We start from the raw sequence: 19300 nt of genomic DNA on the forward strand, positions 1-19300 counted from the left end.
CAATAGAAACAATAAAAGACATACAAGTACAATACTAGATCTATTAGCGAACGAGATGGCAGGTGGCAGAATTTTGTGTCGGGAAAGACTTTGCATCTAGTGATCATAATGTCATTTGGAAATAAATGGGTCTGTTCCTGGAACTGAGATTATAAATTGGAGAAAGCTTAATTTTGATGGTATCAGAAAAGATCTGGCAAGTGTAGGTTGGGACAGACTGTTTACTGGCAAATGTAAGTCGAAGGCCTTCAGAAGTGAAATTTTGAGAGTACAGGGTTTGCATGTTCCTGTCAGGATAAAAGGCAAGGATAAAAGGTTTTAGGGAATCTTGGTTTTTTGAGAGAAATTGAGGTCCTGGTTAAGAAAAGGAGGTGCATAACAGGTATAGGCAAGTAGGAACAAAAAAGTACTTAAGTACAAGAAATGCAAGAGAATACTTAAGGAAATCAGGAGGGTTAAAAGAAGGCATGAGGTTGCCCTAGCAGACAAGGTGAAGGAGACTCCTAATATATCTACAGATATATCAAGAGTAAAAGGATTGCAAGGGACAAAATTGGTCCTCTGGAAGACCAGAGTGGTAACCTGTGCATGGAACTGAAAGGGATGGGGAAGATCTTAAATGGATTTTTTGCATCTGTATTTATTCGGGAGGTGGACACAGAGGGTATAGTGAGGCAAAGCAGCAGCGAGGCCATGGACCCTAGATAGATTTCAAAGGAGGAGGTGTTTGCTGTCTTGAAGCAAATTAGGGTAGATAAATCCCCAGGGCTTGATAAGGTGTTCCCTCAGACCTTGTGGAAAGGTAGTGTAGAAATTGCATGGACCCTAACAGAGATATTTAAAACATTCTCAGCTACGGTGGAGGTGCCTGAGGAATAGAGGATAGTTAATGTTGTCCCGTGGTTTAAGAGATTCTCTAAGAATAAGCCAAGAAATTATAGGCTGATGAGCCTGACATCAGTAGTGAGAAGAATATTCAAAGGTATTCTAAGGGATTGTATATCTAAGTGTTTGGACAGACCAGGACCGATTAGGGATAGTCAACATGGCCTTGTGTGTGGTAAGCCAAGTCTAGTTTATTTTTTGAAGTTACCAGGAAAGCTGGTGAGGTCAAGGCAGTGGATGTTGACTACATGGACTATAGCAAGTCCTTGACAAGGTCCTGCATGGGAGGTTGGTTAAGAGCGCTCAGTTGCTTGGCATTCGAGATGAGGTGGTATAGTGGATTAGACATTGGCTTCTCAGGAGAAGACAGAGTGGTAGTAGATGGTTGCCAAATTGAGGGGGCTTTAATAGGGTAAATGTAAGCAGGCTTTTTCCACTGTGGTGAGTCCACAAGTAGATGTCCTGGGTTAAGGGTGAAAGGTGAAATGCTTAAGGAGGGGGTGGTGAGAGTGTGTAATGAACTGGCAGTGCAAGTGGTGAATACAGTTTTGATTTCAACACTTAAGAGAAACTTGGATAGGTACATGGATGGGATGGCTATGGAGGGTGATGGTAACTGGTGAAGGTCAATGGAATTAGGGAGATTAATGATTCAGCATGGACTAGAAGGGCCGAAGGGTCTCTTTCTGTTTCTGCAGTGTTCTATGAGTCTGTGATTCTGATTACGACAAAGACGGAGAAATGATCGATGTGCAAAAAAACGCAAACCGCATATACACAAACAAATAATAATACTGAGAACATGAGTTGTAGAGTCCTTGGAAAGTGAGTCCATAGATTGTGGAATCAGTTCAGAGTTGAGCTGAGGTGAGTGCAATTATCCATGCTGGTCCAGGAGCCTGATGGTTCAATGGAAGTAACTGTTCCTGAGCCCAGTGGTATGGAATCTGAGGGCTCTGTACCACCTTCTCAATGGCAGCAGTGAGAAGAGTGCCTGGCCTGGATGGCGGGGGTCCAAAGGTCGGGAGGGAGGGGTGGGAGGAGAGGAGAGAGTGAGAGCTCAGGGCTCAGCTTGGACTGTGGCACTGTCACAGCAATAACAATGAAACACTTGAATGCTCAGCTGGAGCCGTTAAGAGTCAAAATTAAAAATTATCTGACAAAATATCAGTATTAATTATTGAGCTGTTCTGCAAGCAGACTGAAATGATGTCATAGCTCTGATTCTGGAGATTGCGGGAGTGAAGATGTGTTGGTTGATAAAGAATTCATCAGCATGTTTTTCTGGTTAAGATATTAATAACCTGGTGCCAGAATCAGGTTACATAACGGATGCAGCAGTGAACGAAGGTTATAATGTTGTGGCTTGGCCTCGTTTGCTACCATAGAGAAACCTCTGGGCTGGGGAGGGCTGTGCGGGCACAGATGAGGAGACTGCCAGCTTCCATCGCATCCATCAGGGGGTGACTAAATTCTGTCATCCGGGCGGTCTGCCAGCTCGTGGAGCTGTCACTGATGGTCCCCGGCAATGGCTGCAGCTCAGCACTGCTCACCAGCCCTCGTAGGCAATCTCCGTGCCAGTGGAGAGCAGGTTCTGGCACAGCAAAACACACCTGTTTCCCCCCCCTTTCTGAAGTGGCCACTTGTCCCATATTAACTCTAGTGCAGGTCCCATTTTCATAAGACTATAAACACACAGGCCATTCAGCCCATTTATTTAGCTCCACCATTCGATCCTATCTCATTGATTTTTCCTCTCAGCCCCATTCTCCTGCCTTCTCCCCATAACCTTTGATACCCTTATTAATCAAGAAACGTTCATCCTCCTGTTTAAATATACCCAATGGCATGGCCACCACAGCTGTTTGTGGCAATGAATTCCACAGATTTACCATCCTCTGCCTAAAGAAGTACCTCCTTATCTCTGTTCTAAAGAGATGTCCTTGTATTCTGAAACTCGTCCTTCTGGCCCTAGACTCCCCCATTCTTATTTCCCTGTGCCCTTACAATTTATTCTTTCTCATATGCCCTTTAGTTCTCCAGAGATTCATGTTTTCGCCATTGAGGGGTAATTTGTAGCTAATCTCCCATGTGAGTGGAAATCAGCACTGTCATGGAGAAAGCTGTTACGTACCCCGTAACTGGGTTGCCAAACCAGCAGAAATGGAACGCTCGTTGGAGTCTGGATTACTAGGAACTAATAAAGTTTTATTAAAGACATAAGTAATACAGTACTCTAATCGTAAGGATATAAATGTAACAGGTTAGCAATGATATTACACACATATACACAGAAATAGGGTAATAGGAATCAACCAAGCTCTATCGCATTCTAGGGGTAAAATGATCAGTCTTAAGTGAAGCAGAGTTCAGTTCAGTTTAGTGCAGTTCGCAGTAATCACTGTTGTGCCGTTGGAGAGAGAGAGAGGGATGCAATTTGGTTTAGGCAGACCTTTGATGTCTTCGCAGTTGGTTCCGGGCAGACCCTTTTATGTCTTCCAATCCCCGCTGTGGTCACTGACTGTGACCCCTCCGTTCTGGATACGATCGTTCTTCCGTGGTGAACCCGGCACCCAGGCAAGGGCGGACACACACCCCAGGTTCCCACTGATCGTACCTTTACACCCTGTGAGCCTCTGGTCGGTTCCCGCGAACCGGACCTCCAAACTCCCAGCACTTGTGGGGGTACACTGCTCTTTCCAGGGTCTCATGGTGTGTTGCGTGCCTTAGCAAACCTGCTGTTTTTATCCCCCTGCTGGGGTATCACCTGTCCATCAAACTGCAAACAGTTCAGGTTCAAAGCAACCGGTCTGTCAAGATTCTGAATTGTGTTTCTTTTCTGTTAATGCCTCTCTTCTCTCTTATTAGCATTTTGAATGTTTCTCCATTGTCTTTCTTATCTCTCTCATTAGCATCAATTGTCCGATAGCTTTGCTTCGCGTCACAAAGCATATAAACTTTTCAGACAGCACCCGAGGTCAGGATTGAACCTATTCTCGAGAGGCCACTTTATTAGTTACAGGGGTGGGACCCAGTGTGCTCTTCTGCACACCACTGTTGTAACACATTTGAGTTACTGTCACCTTCCTGTCAGCTTGATCCAGTCTGGCCATTCTCCTCTGATCTGTCTCATTAATGAGGCATTTTCGCCCACAGAGTTGCAGTTCACTGGATTTCTTTTTGCACCTTTCTCTGTAAGCTCTATGGACCGCTGTGCGTGAAAATCCCAGGAGATCGGCAGTTTCTGATACTCAAACCACTCTGGCTGTGACCAGCGATCATTCCATGGTCAAAGTCATTTAGATCACATTTCCTCCCCCATCTGAAGCTTGGACTGAACAACAACTGAACCACTTGGCCATGACCACATGCTTTTATGCGTAGAATTGCTGCCTCCTGATTGGCTGATTAAATATTTGCATTAATGCACAGTTGTACCTAATAAAGTGGCCACTGATTGGCAGCAGCACATCCTATGTGCAGGTCTCGGACTCTTAGGACCGGTAACACTGAAACGATCTGGTGGTCTGTGGGGTACCAGTGTGTCCCAAGTGGCATCCATTTTGTCTCTCACTGATCGAATAGTGGGTAGTATACAGGTTTCTCAGGGACTTCTGGCAATACTGTTTGATGTTGGGCTCACTGGTTGCATTAGTGACCAAGTGCCGTTATAACAGCGGATGTTAATGCTTTTTCTACAGGAGCTTAGAGAACGGGGGGATAAGAGGAAGCGGCCGCAGGAAGACGATGACGATACCGAACAGTCGCTCGGCATCAGGAGAAAAGTGGCAGGCAGCAAAGTGAGGAAAAAGCATCGCTGAGTTTCCTCACCGTGGACAGTCTGCTGAAATAGCGAACAGATTGGTTGTGATATTTATATGTTGTAAGCTGGCCATAGCTAGAATCAACCAGCGCTTGGTTCGATCTGTTCACTTGGATCTCCTGCGAAGACTTTACCGTTGCCAGATGAAGTCATACCTTTTGCTGTCTTGCACAGCTGTTCCTGGCAAACCAGGCAATGTTCTGTCTCTCGCAGAAAAAAACCTTGTAAGGTTGTGTTTTTATTTCAAAGAGAATTTCCACTTGTAAAGTATCACTTGAAACGTTCAAAGTAAATTTATTATCGAAGTACGTGCGTCATCATGTACAACCCTGAGATTTATTTTCTTGCGGGCACAGTCAATAGATCCAATAACCATGATAGAATCAATGAAAGACCGCACCAACAGGGTACAAGAATTTACTAAATATTCTAAAGTGAAAGAAAATATTCCTATTAGTGCCACTGGTTCTTTCAGTAGTTCTTACGGCTGGCATGTGCCAGATGTAATGGTTATCTGGGAGTGAAATAACGGTGTTGAAAATAACGCAAACACGAGGAAATCTGCAGATGCTGGAATTTGAAGCAACACACATAAAAGTTGCTGGTGAACGCAGCAGGCCAGGCAGCATCTCTAGGAAGAGGTACAGTCGACGTTTCGGGCTGAGACCCTTCGTCAGGACTAACTGAAAGAAGAGCCAGTAAGAGATTTGAAAGTGGGAGGGGAAGGGGGAGATCCAAAATGATAGGAGAAGACAAGAGGGGAGGGTGTGTGTTGCTTTGGTAGAGGTTCTTGGTGACTCCATTCTTCAAGCCTCTCGGCTACTCACCACCCCCACCCCATCAGAGGCTAGAGAACAATACTGCTATCAATGGGCTTCCAGGGCCTCAGAATTTCTGGTTGCCTAGACTCACAGTCTCATCAGTGATCCAGTCTTTGCAATCTGATGGAAGAGGTTCGATCGGAGTTGATTCAGAAACTTATCTTCAGTGATGGTTGGTAAAATGATTTATTGTCACTGTGTTGGAAGTACAGTGGAAAACCTGGGTTGTTTTCTCTGGAGTGGCAGAGGCTGGGGAGAGACCTAGTGAAACTTTATAAAATTGAAAGGTGTAAGTAGGATAGAACAGAGAAATCTACAGCACATTACAGGCCCTTCGGCCCACAATGTCGTGCTATGTAGCCTACTCTAGAAACTGCCTAGCATTTCCCTAGCGCGTACCCTTTATTTTTCTGAGTAAAAAAAAACTTGTCTGTGACACTCCCCTTATACCTACTTCCAAGCACCTTAAAATTATGCTCCTTCCCCTTGTGCTAGCTATTTCAGCCCTGGAAAAAGCCTCTGGCTATCCACACAATCAATGCCTCATCACATACACCTCTATCAGGTCACTTCTCATCCTCCGTCACTCCAAGGAGAAAATGCCAAGTTCACTCAACCTATTCTCGTAAGGTACGCTCTCCAATCCGAGCAACGTCCTTGTAAATCTCCTCTGTAGTCTTTCTATAGTATCCACGTCCTTCTTGTAGAGAAGTGACCAGATGAATAGTCTGAATCTTTTTCTCAAGGTTGAAAAGAACTAGAGAATATTCATCTAAGGAGGGAGAGACGAGGGGGAAAGTTTAAAGGTGCCGGGGTAAATTTTCTTTTAAACAGGGTGTTGTAGGTGCCTGATTGGGCTGCCAGGATGGTGGTGGAAACAAACACCATAGAGATGTTTGAAAGGCTTTTAGATAGGTACAAGAATACACAGGGACTGGAGGGATTAGTTTAATTTTGGCATGACGTTTGGCACAGACATTGTGGGGCGAGGAACAACTCTGAAACCTGGGAACAGCTTGCTTTTATTTCTGGTGACTGAGCTGTTCTGTTCTCCCACTCTCCTCCATCAGCTGATCTATTTATTCCATTTACTTGTTTAACCACCCTCGTCCTTCTAAACTCCAGCATGTACAGGGCCCAGAGCCATCAAGTGTTCCCAGTAGTGAGTACTGGTAACCTCATCTCTAACCTTCCACCACCCTCCCTCTGACAGAACCATCTGTGACTCTCACACAAAAATGGTTATCCTCAGACCTAACCTAACTCTCACCCCATCCGCTGGATAGGTGAATCCGATGAACCCTGTCCCCAACCACCAATAATTCCAGCTCCTGGGAATCTAAGGGGAAGTTTAAGGAAAACTTCTACTACTTGCCTCAACCACTGCTGTCGGGAATAATTCCCCACACTAACCACCCTGAATGAAGGTTGTTTTCTTGGTAAGTGATCATCTTGTATTTGTGTCTACTCTGTACCTGCATCTGAAAACTGTAGTTTAAAAGCCCTATCCCGTCACCCTTCAGCCTTCTGTTCCCCAAAGAACTCCAGCCTGTTGGGTGTTCCTTATTGGCTACCTTCTCAATGCTAAGATCCTCCTTGTAATAGTTCGAACACAAGAGATGTAAGAAGGGCGATCTTCCATGAGGTACAACATGGAATATGGGGCCTTGAGGCCACGCCACCCAGCTATCACATAACAATTTACAACGACCAGTCAACTTACCAACCTGCGACGGGAGTTCAACCCTGTGTCGCTGGTACTGTAAAGAGTGCCATGTTAAATGTAAAGTGGCTTTGACAGAGCATAGATGAGACGAATTCTTGTGGTACCAACCACCGTTACTGAGACACAACTCAAACATGATTCGTTTTATTGTTATATTCATAAAATACAGACATCAAACTACAGGATTTCTGCTTAACTAAAGTAGGAAAATACAATGCAAAGAACGTAAGTGCATTATTTTCAGCTTGTGCAGTGATACTAGTTCTGAACATTATGAAATACCTAACCAAAGACACCACTGGTCTCCCCTAACCCCTGGGAACAGTTACCATGTTGTGAGGGTATGTTTTATCCCTCTGAGTATTGTTGGAATTTTTTTTTCCCAAATTAAGGAAGCTGTTTATCCTCTTTGTTTGTACAAATCTATTTCATCCTCTTAAAAACTGATGCAAACATTAGAAATCTGCGTCTACTCAGGGCAGACTCTACACAATACTAATCCCCTTGTTTTCTAGGATTCCTTACTCTCTAACAAATGAACTGATTGGGTGTCGCTTGTTGACCCTCAGGTCAGTTTTAATCCTGAGAGAGTAGCTCTGTAAACAATTTTAATTCCTGCAAAACTTTTTACATTAGCACAGAAATAAAGAGCAACCAAAGAGCTTGTTTTAAAATAATGCTCCCATTCTTGTCCAATGCTGTTCCGCCCCACAGAGCCAATTTACAGCGTCAGTCTAAACAAATAATTTACAAAACTTAAACGCCTTAAGTTTCAACTATGTACAACTGTACAGTCAGTATTTGGGCTTGTTGGAGACAGGATGACCATGTGTCTTTTGATGTTTAAATTATAATACATTTGTGCCTTAAGACAGAAGTAAACATTGGTGCTTGAACTCTAAAAAGGACACAGTAGGAGGCCCAGCTTACTCCATGCTGAAGAAAAGTACACTATTTCATTTAGTTTACACGATATTGCACATAACCTCAACCCTGGAAAATGTCGTGTGATGTTATTATACATAAACTTGGCATGCTAGTACTACACAGTTTGCTCGTATATAAATCATTTGGCTGCGATCGTGACAAGAGGTTATCTGGTTCCCTAGAAGCAGCCAAAATATGCTTATGTATGTATTTGGTCTAGTACTGTCAAGCAGCACTACATCAGGAGTGTTTGCCTCCCTTCAGGTCTGGCGTCCACTGGGTAACCCACTACCTCATCACATGCACAATTATATCACACAGAATGCAAACACACTGATTTAAATGTGCCGTGTTTTCAAGCACTTCATTTTTTTTCAGCCTTGTGTGTTGGTATGCAAGGATAGACCCTCACCTGCTCTTGGCTATTCAATCTCTTTACCGCTCGGTGTTTATGGCAAGCTTAATGTTAGCCGAACTGGAAATCGTTTTATTTTTTAAACTGAGTAAAGGATAGGAAAAAGTCAATAACCTGTCTGCTAGATTTGTTGAGGCGAAGGATATTTTAGTTGGCTGTGGAGCAATCCTTCATCAGGCATTCGGTGTTGGCACCAGACACTTGCAGGTGCAACAGCGGTGAGCTCTACCCTCACGAGCACACATCCTTGTAAACCACAGGCACGTTTCCACCCCCAACGTCAACCGCACTGTGGCCTTGGTGAGGAAAAGGGCTAAATTCGGAACAATGAAAAGCCCATTTGCCGCCAGCAGCTAATTTGTCTGGGCAAATACTTTGCTCTGGCCAGCTTAGAACACCTTGGCGTTGGAAAAAGATTGAGTGCAATGCTCTTCTGGTATGCAGCCTTCTAGGTGTCTAATATTGAGGGATTGGGATGGTGATATTTCATGAAAGCCTTTCACAACACACTTATTTCAAAGGACAAAGGTGACATACATTCAGTAGAAATAGCAGCTTGTACATATCTTATGGTAAAATTGGCAAAGGAATGGATGCGCTTGGGTGGCGTGGGGTGTGGAGAATACCATAATTTAGTCACCAGAGATTTGGAAAATCTGTTCAGTTTTAAGATTCAAAGCAGGCCATGAGTTGTAGTGTGGAAGATTGGATTGGGTTATTAGTAAGCAAAACATTATCTCATCCCAGTTCCAGACAGCAGTGAGGACCCCTTAAGTCAAAGGTTCTTAACAGGCAAAAGCTGTGACCAGCAGAACTAGATTTAAATACTCTGATGGAAACTACACAAGTATTCGTTCAGCATTCCAATTAACACGGTCCAATCCATTGTATAAACATTATGTGTGATATAAAGTACTGTACTGTGATATTGCTGATGTTTGGGCTCGAGTTTATTTATAATAATTTCCGAAGTATTGTTGGTAGGCAGTTTGGAATCCAATCCTGTTGGCCAGGTAATCACAGGGATAGAAGGACTCACATAGTTCTCTACGATGCTCGTAAGGTGTCTTGTAGTAATACTCCCGGTGCCTAGAATGAAGACATTAATGTTAAGAATGGTGCTGTATTTTGATTTGTTAAAACAACAGAGTGTGAGGAGTGGAATGTTTTGGGGGTTAGGAAGGAAGGATTTTAGTTTGGAGACCGTGATGAAAAAGTTTGTTCACCTATACATCAGCCACGCTGTTGTAGACCTTGCTTCATTATGTTAGAGAGGATTTTTAGAACATTTCTTTAAACTTCCACTTTGATTCCGAGGAGTTGTTGGTGGTTGGGAACAGGATTCATTGGATTTACCTGAACTTCTCACCCCTCACCCCCCTAGAGAGAGTGGAGAGTGCTGGGAGCACTGCCAGGAGTAGTGGTGGAGGCAGATACATTGGGGGTATTTAAGAAACTCTTCAATAGGCACACAGATGATAGAAAAATGAAGAGCTTATGTAGAAGGGTTGGATTGATGTTAGTGTTGGTCAAATGGTTGCCACAACATTGTGGGCTGAATGGCCTGCACGCTGTAGTGTTCTACATTTAAATCCTCACCTAAGCTTCGCTTCAACCCACTGTATCCCTCAGGTACTCCTCAGCCCTAGACTATTCCCTTACATCTTACATTCTGGAATTCTTCACCCCCCCCCCCCCCCACCGGCACCCTGAAAGCCCCCGGACCTTTTGACCAAACACCAGCAGATAGTCAAACTCTGGTCACCTCTACCAACCGACACTCAGCGGGGAAGCATATCCGAGAATCCCCCGGGGTTGGGTTTGTAGCATTAGCGCTGCAGCTGGTAGCAGATCTGCTGCTTTACAGTTCCAGAAACCCAGGTTCAATTCTGACCTTCTGCACTGTCGGTGTGGAGTTTGCAGGCTCCCTCTTTGACTGCGTAGCTTCCACCAGGTGCTTCCGTTTTCTCCCATATCCGAGAGAAATGCAACACAGTAATAGGTCATTTCACCCAATGAACACATATGTCCTTGGAATGTGGGAGGAAACCAGAGCACCCGGAGGAAACCCACACACTCACAGAGAGAACGTACAAACTTCTTACAGACAGTGGCAGGAATTGAACCTGGGTCACTGGCACTGGAACACCGATATGCTAACCACTATACTATTGTGCCAGTTGGTTAATTGGCCATTGAAAATTGCCCCTTCAGTGTAGGTGAGTGGTGGGATTAAGGTAAATGGATGGTAATTGGAATGAAGGGTCCTGTATCTCTCATGAATGTGGAGCAGCGAACCAGAACTGCTGAAGAAAGATCATTGAAAAAGAATATTAAATTCCATGTGTCTGACCTTTCATAATATTCACGGATTGATCTTCTGGGCCTCTTCACAACAGAGTTGGCTTTCTGCTTCTCGAGGAAGGGACCTAGAACAATGAAGAATAATAATTGAGATGATAAGTCAATGTGATGGAGTATCAGGAAGTTGCTCTGATGAGGTTCATTGGGAAAACTCAAAAGTTTGAAACAAATTTACTATCAAAAGACAATGCTTTTAAGAAGTATTCACTGCCCTTTGGAAGTTTTCACATTTTATTGTTTTACAACATTGAAACAGTGGATTTAATTTGGATTTTTTTTGACACTGATCAACAAAAAAAGACTGCGTCAGAGTGAAAACAGATCTCTACAAAGTGATCTAAATTAACTACAATTATAAAGCATAAAATAATTGTTTAAGTATTCATCCCTTTTATTATGACACACTGAATCATCAGTGGTGCAGCCAATTGGCTTTAGAAGTCACATAATTAGTTAAATGGAGATCACCTGTGTGCAGTCAAGGTGTTTCAATTGATTGTAGTAAAAATATACCTGTATCTGGAAGGTCCAATTGCTGGTGAGTCAGTATCCTGGCAAAAACTACACCATGAAGACAAAGCAACTCCGTGAAAAGGTTATTGAAAAGCACAAGTCAGGAGATGGATACAAGAAAATTTCCAAGTCACTAAAGTACAATTAAGTCAGTTATCAAGAAATGGAAAGAATATGGCACAGCTGTAAATCTGCCTAGAGCAGGCCATCCTCAAAAACTGAGTGACTGTGCAAGAAGGGGACTAGGGTTCTATGACATCTCTGGAGGAGTTACAAGCTTCATGGAAGAGACTGCGCATACAGCAACTGTTGTCCGGGTGGTTCACCAGTGGAAGGCTTGTGAAGGTAGAGGGTAAAATGAATGCAGCAAACTACAGGGAAATCCTGGAGGAAAACCTGATGCAGTCTGCAAGAGAAATGTGACTTGGGAGATTTGTTTTCCAGCAAACAATGACCCCAAGCATACAACCAAAGCTGCATGGGGGAATGGTTTAGAAACAACAAAGTTAATACCCTGGATTGCCCAAGTTAGAGTCCAGACCTCAATCCAATTGAGAATTCGTGGCTGGACTTGAAAGGGGCTGCTCACTCCTGATCCCCATGCAATCTGACAGAGCTTGAGCAGTTTTGTAAAGGAGAATGGGGGAAAATTGCAGTGTCCAGATGTGCAAAGCTGATAGAGACCTATCCACACAGACTCAAGGCTGTAATTGCTACCAAAGGTGCATCTACTAAATACCGTCTTGAAGGGGGTTAGTAATTATGCAATCAATTATTTTGTTTAATAATTGTAATAAATTTAGACCAATTTGAAGAAATTTGTTTTCAGTTTGACACAAAAGTCTTTCCTGTTGATCAGTGTCAAAAAAGCCACATTAAATCCACTGTGATTCAATGTTGTAAAACACAAAAACTTCCAAGGGGGTGAATACTTTTTACAGGTATTGTAAACATCACTGTTGGATTCCGATGTTCTTGATCCAAGGTTTTATCCATAGTCAGGAAAGAAGCAGAAAACTTGTTATTTCACGATTGTTTTGTTAAGAGTGGATAGGACAAAGGGAGGTTGAGCAAGCAGTGATAGAGGTTTACTAAGGGGGAGAGGGAGAGGGAGAACACCTAGCATAGAAAAACTATTTTTACACCCACAGAGATGAGGAAAATTCCATGCAAATTTTAAAATAAGAATTAACCAATTAGAAAGCTGTTATTCAAATACTGCAGTGCCAGGTTAACCTATGAGAAAGCAATTATTCAAATAATGCGGAACAAAGAGGTTTATAGAGCTTCCCAAAATCATTCTTTGTGAATCCACTAGAGCAGGGGTTTCCAACCTCGGTTAATGGTAGGGGTTCTTGACATAAAACCCCCTGCACTAGAGCATATTAAACTGTTGTATGTTTATAAGAACTACTTAAAATACAAGCAGATAATTAATTGTTAAACTGCGAAGAAAATAACAATTAAATAGTCTAATCTAAGAATGAAACAGTTGGATCCAGCATCACTATATACTACCCTGAGATTCATTTTCTTGCAGGCATTTACAGTCGAACAAAGAAATACAATAGAAACAATGAAAAGCTAAACAGCAAGAAAGATTGACAATGTGCAAAAGAAGACACACTCTGCATATATTTAAAAAAGCAAAGAAAAAATAATATTGAGAACGAGTTGTACGGTTCTGGAAAGTGAGTTCAGACTGCAGGTTGTGGAATGAGTTCGGTGTTGAGTTGAGTGAAGTTATCCACACCGGTTCAGGAGCCTAATAGTTGAAGGGTACTAACTGTTCCTGAACTTGGTGGTGTGGGACCTAGGTTCCCAATGGCAGTAGCACAAAGAGAGCATGGTGTGGATGGTGGGGGCTCTTTGGTGATGGATGCTGCTTTCTGGCGGCAGTGCTCCTTACAGTTCTGCTCAATGGTGGTTAGGGATTTTTCTGTGATGGACTGGGCTTCCTTCCTCCTCTTGCTCGATCCCTTTGTGTTCTCTGTTTAGTAATAGGGAGCATTTTCTTCCGCTGTGATTTGAAAACACTTGGAACCTGATGTTTGTTTCACAAGTTGGATGCAGAGTTAGGCGACAGATTGGGCTGTAGCCAGGTCATGTAGTTGGACCTGGACCTGGAGCTGGAAGTCATGGTTGGCCCAGTCTCCCCTCCTGGGACGGGGTACTCTGGTTACCAGCACGGAGCGTGGCCAAGTGTCCACAACACCATCTGGCAGTGCATTTGTGATTGGGTGATCAGACAAGCACCCTCCTCTCTGTTCCCTTCCTTCTCAAGTTACTGATCAAGGCTCCCCCTTTGTTGGCATTCCTTCTTCCAATGTTTTTGTGTCTTCAATGGCTGCCAAGACTCCAGCAGCTGGGAGCCAGATGCTAATACTCAGACCTGAACCTGACACTGTTTGAAGCCTGATCATGGACTTTGGACCTCAAATCTGCTTTAGTAATCCAGTGACTGAAGAGTGATTCTTCGGTCTTAAGGCGCCAGAACTCTGAGTGAAAATGTATGTCGTCCCAGCGTCTCGGTGCCCTGCCACACTCCACTCTAGCAGAACGGTTCAGTCTCCCAGCCTCTATTCCGGGTGCCTCAGTGCCTTTGCAAGATTTACGCTCAGCAATTTGTTTAGCTCAAAGCTTAAAATTAGCTTTTAAAAAACAAAATTTACATCCTGTTCATGTGGAAGGGGAGCTATTTCCTTTACATTTGATTGGCCATAAAGCCAATGAGAAAGTGATGTATCGGAACTTGTTTTTTGGATGTGTTTCATTCTAGCAGCTTAGCTGTTACATGCTGACTGTTAAAGAAACACGCCCGCTTGCTTTCAAGGTCTCCACAACTGTTGTTCTCAGAGGTTTTGATTAAAAAATCTATTTACCTATTTTTGTACTTGCACAGTTTGTCAGTCTTTGTGTGTACCTTTTCAGCAATTCTGGTACTACTTCTGCTGTGAATGTCTGCAAGAAAATGAACCCCAGTACTTAGTGATATATACATACTTTGAACTTTTGAACTACTTGAGTGGTAGAATCTTGGGCAAGTTGATAGAAATGTTAGAATCAGGTTTAATATCACCGGCAAATTTGTTAACTTTGTGGCAGCAGTACAATGCAATACATAATATAGAAACGAGTAAATCAATTACAGTAAGCATATTAGAGGAAGGTTTTTTACTCAGAGAGTGGTTGGTGGAATACACTGCCTGAGTCAGTGGTGGAGGCAGATACACTAGTGAAGTTTAAGAGACTACTAGACAGGTATATGGAGGAATTTAAGGTGGGGGCTTATATGGGAGGCAGGGTTTGAGGGTCGGCACAACATTGTGGGCCGAAGGGCCTGTAATGTGCTGTAATATTCTATGTTCTATATACTGTATGTATATTAAATAGTTAAGTTAAAAATAGTGCAAAATCAGAAAAAATAAAAATAGTGAGGTAGTGTTCATGGGTTCAATGTCCATTTAGAAATCGGATGGTAGAAGGGAAGAAGCTGTTCCTGAATCACTGAGTGTGTGCCTTCAGGCTTCTGTACCTCCTCCCTGACACTAACAATGAGAGGTGGGCATGAACTGGGTGAGGGGCGTCCGTAATAACGGACGCCACCTTTCTGAGTCACCGATCATTGACAATGTCTTGGATACTACCAAGACCAGTACCCATGATGGAGCTGACAAATTTTACAGCTTTCTGTAGCTTCTTTTGATCCTGTGCAGAAATGTGCGGAAAATTAAAATAAAAAATAGGATCAGTGTAAGTCAGAGATTCCCAACCTGGGATCCGTGGATCCCTCAGTTAGGGGCCCTTGGCGTTAAAAAGGCTGGGAACCCCTGGTTGTAATTGGATGCCCGATGGATGGTGTGGAAATAGTGGGACATGGGGCCTGTTTCTGTGGTGATCCGTTCTCTGACTATTTTCCCCATTTTTGTTTGCCAATTATTTTCAGAAAGAAAGTGACTATTACCTCCACCTGCAGCCTGACTCACTTTCTCAGCAGAATCTGGAATAGAGAAAAAAAAAATAGAATTTTGATTAATGAAGCCTTTCATCAGAACGGATTTTAGACCCTCCCTCACATTTAATGACATTTCACTCTGTCCCGGTATTGTTCACTACCTTTAGCATCCGGCCCACTTGCATTCTCACCAGAGTCTGAATCATAAGGAGGAGGATTTCAATTTCCCAGCCATTTATCAGAATGACTTTTCTCTCCTCGTGAAATCACCAACACAACTGGACTGAAGCCACCAACAGCATGATTTCAGGCCTTCAAAGGCAAGGATTTTGTTGATCTGAGGAATTTCTCTTTTCATTTGACGGCGGGGGGATTTTCACAGGGTTCTTCAGGCAGTTTATCTGGCCTTTCTCCATCAATAAACAGAACCTCGACTCCATTTAGTCCAATTGCTTCCAACCTACATCTGTGTGACAGTTGACGTGCTCTTGCTCTTTCCAACCACCTTCAGTTCCCTGGCTCCGATCGCCTCATTTTCACTATGGACGTCCAGTCCCTACACACTTCTATCCCCCATCAGGAAGGCCTCAAAGCTCTCCGTTTCTTTCTGGACAACAGACCTAACTAGTTCCCCTCCACCATCACCCTCCCCTACCTAGCAGAATTGGTCCTCAAACTCATCAAGTCATGATGAAAGGCCTGAAATGTCAACTGTTTACTTCTCTCCACAGATGCTGCCTGACCTGTTGAGTTCCTTCAGAATTTTTGTGTGTCCGTGTCCATGTCCAGCCTGGTTTTGGACTGACATCAGCAAAATCCTCTGATCTTTACGCACAAAGAGCACAGAGCAACAATTCCCATGTTTAATGATCTGGAATAAATCCTGGAGTTGTTTTGTCAGCATGCTTTACCAAGTTCCCTCTCCCAGGTTTAGAGGGGGATGCAAATATTCTGCTGAACTTCAGAAAGTAGAGATTTGTAGCACTGTTCCCAGCTTTAGGATATGTCGAATGAAACTCGTTTGGTGTCATCACTGGGACACATCCCATAGTGGTGGATTTGGACCAGCCTTGTCATTCATATCCTACAGCACTTCAGGAGGCCACATCCTAGTTAGGAAAATAACTCCACTTAGGAGGCATCCCTGCTGAAACCCTAAAGCTCGGCAGAGGGAGCTGTTGCCTGATTGCTCATGTTGGAGAAGAGAAGGATGTTCCATGGGGCCTCAGAGACACCACAGTCTTCAAGAAAATGAATGAGAAAGTGGTTTACCACAGTTAGCGTGCCCAATGGTGGTTCAGGTTTCAGGGTTACACAATCAACAGGATCATAGCCACCCCCTCGTAGAACCATCTCACCCCCTTCCCCTGTAAACCCCATACAGACAGATTCACAAACCATCATCTCTTCCAAGTCCAATACTTTTGCCTTTGAAGCTTTCTTTAGAATCTGAAACAGAAACCATTTTTTAAAATTAGAAGATGGAAGTTGACTGTGAAGATTCACAATGTCAGTGTTGCTCTTCGCTGGATGGGCCTCAGCGCCTCCCTTGCTATAAGATGCAGGACAGGCAGTAAGCAGCAGGGGACCAGAGACTCTACAGTGACATTATCCCTAATCTCCACTGTCTGTCCCCCCCCCCCCCAGAGAAGGAGCACAGTCTAGGGCCCTGTCACTACTGGTCACTGAGGGACTGAGCCTTTCAAACGCTTCAGGGCTGCACTGTCTAAAGGAGGATACATGAGTGATGTCAGGGAATATCCTGGATTGTAGATATAGTTAACACAGGGAAAGGCACAACCAGATTTTATTTACTGTGTCCAGTAAAACTCTGATAATTGTAACTAATGTAAAGAAACTCACATTGTGACTGTTATGTACTGTGAACAGAAAAACCCAGATAATCCTTTGAGATTTCAATGATTCCGGGTTGCCAGATTTTACAAACTGGAATGTTATTCATATATGCTGAAGGGTTTTGGCCTGAAACGCCGACTGTTTACACTTCTGGACAGGTGCTGCCTGGCCTGCTGAGTTCCTCCAGCATTTTGTGTGTGTTGCTCTGATTTCCAGCATCTGCAGATTTTCTCTTATTCGTGATGTTATTTACATTAATCACTCAACACACCTTTTAATTTGTTTTGCTTTGAAGATGTTACACCTTGTTATAATAAATTCTCCATGGAAACTGGTAAGTCTGAGGGACCGTGGAAACCAGGAGCCCAGAAAGCTTCAGGAGGGGCTGAAACAGGTGGGTTTCAGATGAGTACTGCAATCGTTGCCCAGCGAGACCATCGGAATGCAATTGCAGTTTTACTGAATATTATGAATAAAGTATAGTTTGGGGGGGGGGGGAAAGTGTTCTCACAAAGCCCAGCAAAGGCCAATCAATACAAATTACTTTCTGGATCTATTACTGCAGCCGACAATGAATGTTGAACGGTTGTGGTACAAAAAGATGTCGGCCATTCGGCCCGTTGTATCAGTGTTGGGCACTATTACAGCTCGGGAAGTTCTTCTAACCACTGAAATATCTTTTAAAGTTCTTTTTTTAAACAATCTAACAATAGATCTAAACCTTCTTCATGCAACTTGTTCCAGATCACAGCCATCTGCTACCACATTCCCTCGGATTCTTCTGCCAAATGGTTTCAATCTGTGTGCCCCGGTGAGGAATTTTACAAACAGGGATATTTTAATATGAAAATCTTAGTATCTCGAGCTGCAGAGTGACTCTCTCTCTCTGCAGAATCTAGAATTTACAAAAAAGAGCAGAATTACTGTTCAATTCAAAACCTCTGCATCCCATTACCAGAATAATTCTCAACTTGCCTTTCTGTTTTAATAGGACTTTGCCCTATATATGTCACATTCTTTACAGATCAAGAGAGCTACCTTTAGTATCTGGACCACTCTCGTTCTCAGCAGAGTCTAAAATACGAGAATTGGAGTCTTAATTTCTGTTACACCAATAGTTTTCAAAGATTCTCATATCACTTACAAACACCTGCACACTCAAGTTTTTGGCCACAGAATTGCCACTTACTAGATTTTTTTTTCCTGTTTTTCACACCATTCTCTGTAAACTTTAGAGACTGTTGTGTGTGAAAATCCCAGGAGATCAGCAGTTTTATGTGATACTCAAACCACCCTGTCTGGCACCGACGATCATTCCACAGCCAAAGTCACCTAGAATAAGTTTCCTCTATATTCTGATGTTTGGTCTGAACAACAACTGAACCTCTTGACCATGTCGTCATGCTTTTATGCATTGAGTTGCTGCAATGTGATTGGCTGGTTTGATGTTTGTATTAACGAGCAGATGTTCAGGTGTACCTAATAAAGTGGCCACTCAGTTATAGAGTTGGTTATACTCACAACACGCTGGAGGAGCTCAGCAGGTCGGGCAGCATCTGTGGAAAAGATCTGTCGACGTCGACAGATCTTTTCCACGGATGCTGCCCGACCTGCTGGGCTCCTCCAGCATGTTGTATTGCTTTGACCCCAGCCTCTGCAGGTTATTTTGTGTTTACGATAGAGTTGGTTAACCTGCGAAATTTCTGAGAAAGGTATAGAGTTTTTCAGCATTTGCTTCGAACAGATTAGCTGGTCTCTTGCCATAAAGAGGCATGTATATGGAAAAACAGAATCTTTTTTCTTCATAGAAATATCAGATACTACAGGACATTCATTTAAAGTGAAACGGAATAATCTAAAAGGAGATGTGTGGGTAAGTCTTTTTTACACTGAGAGTTGTAGGTGCTTGGAAAGGGCTGCTAGAGAGAGCTGCAATAGCATTAACAACAAGGCACATGAATTTGCAGGGAATGGCGGATATGGATGACGTGAAGGCAAGACAGAGGTTTAATTG

General features: G+C 43.3%; 2 protein-coding genes across 2 annotated transcripts in view; one reads left to right on the forward strand and one right to left on the reverse strand.

The window, feature by feature from the left end:
- ddx47 (DEAD (Asp-Glu-Ala-Asp) box polypeptide 47) overlaps nt 1–5013 on the forward strand; it is a 45159-nt gene extending 40146 nt beyond the window's left edge. Inside the window, exon 12 of the mRNA XM_063062807.1 lies at nt 4587–5013. Within this exon, the coding sequence (XP_062918877.1) occupies nt 4587–4706 (120 nt within the window). The 3' untranslated portion in view covers nt 4707–5013. The remainder of the gene's footprint in view (nt 1–4586) is intronic.
- Nucleotides 5014–7383: 2370 nt separating this feature from the next.
- The window catches only part of LOC134353520 (osteocalcin 2-like), a 37521-nt gene continuing 25604 nt past the window's right edge, over nt 7384–19300 (reverse strand). Inside the window, exons 19-22 of the mRNA XM_063061519.1 lie at nt 16828–16878; nt 15439–15474; nt 10951–11026; nt 7384–9686 (exon numbers count right to left, since the gene is read on the reverse strand). Of these exons, the coding sequence (XP_062917589.1) occupies nt 9548–9686; nt 10951–11026; nt 15439–15474; nt 16828–16878 (302 nt within the window). The 3' untranslated portion in view covers nt 7384–9547. The remainder of the gene's footprint in view (nt 9687–10950; nt 11027–15438; nt 15475–16827; nt 16879–19300) is intronic.

The sequence above is a fragment of the Mobula hypostoma genome, chromosome 11 (genome assembly GCF_963921235.1).
Source record: "Mobula hypostoma chromosome 11, sMobHyp1.1, whole genome shotgun sequence".
NCBI classification, from domain to species: domain Eukaryota; kingdom Metazoa; phylum Chordata; class Chondrichthyes; order Myliobatiformes; family Myliobatidae; genus Mobula; species Mobula hypostoma.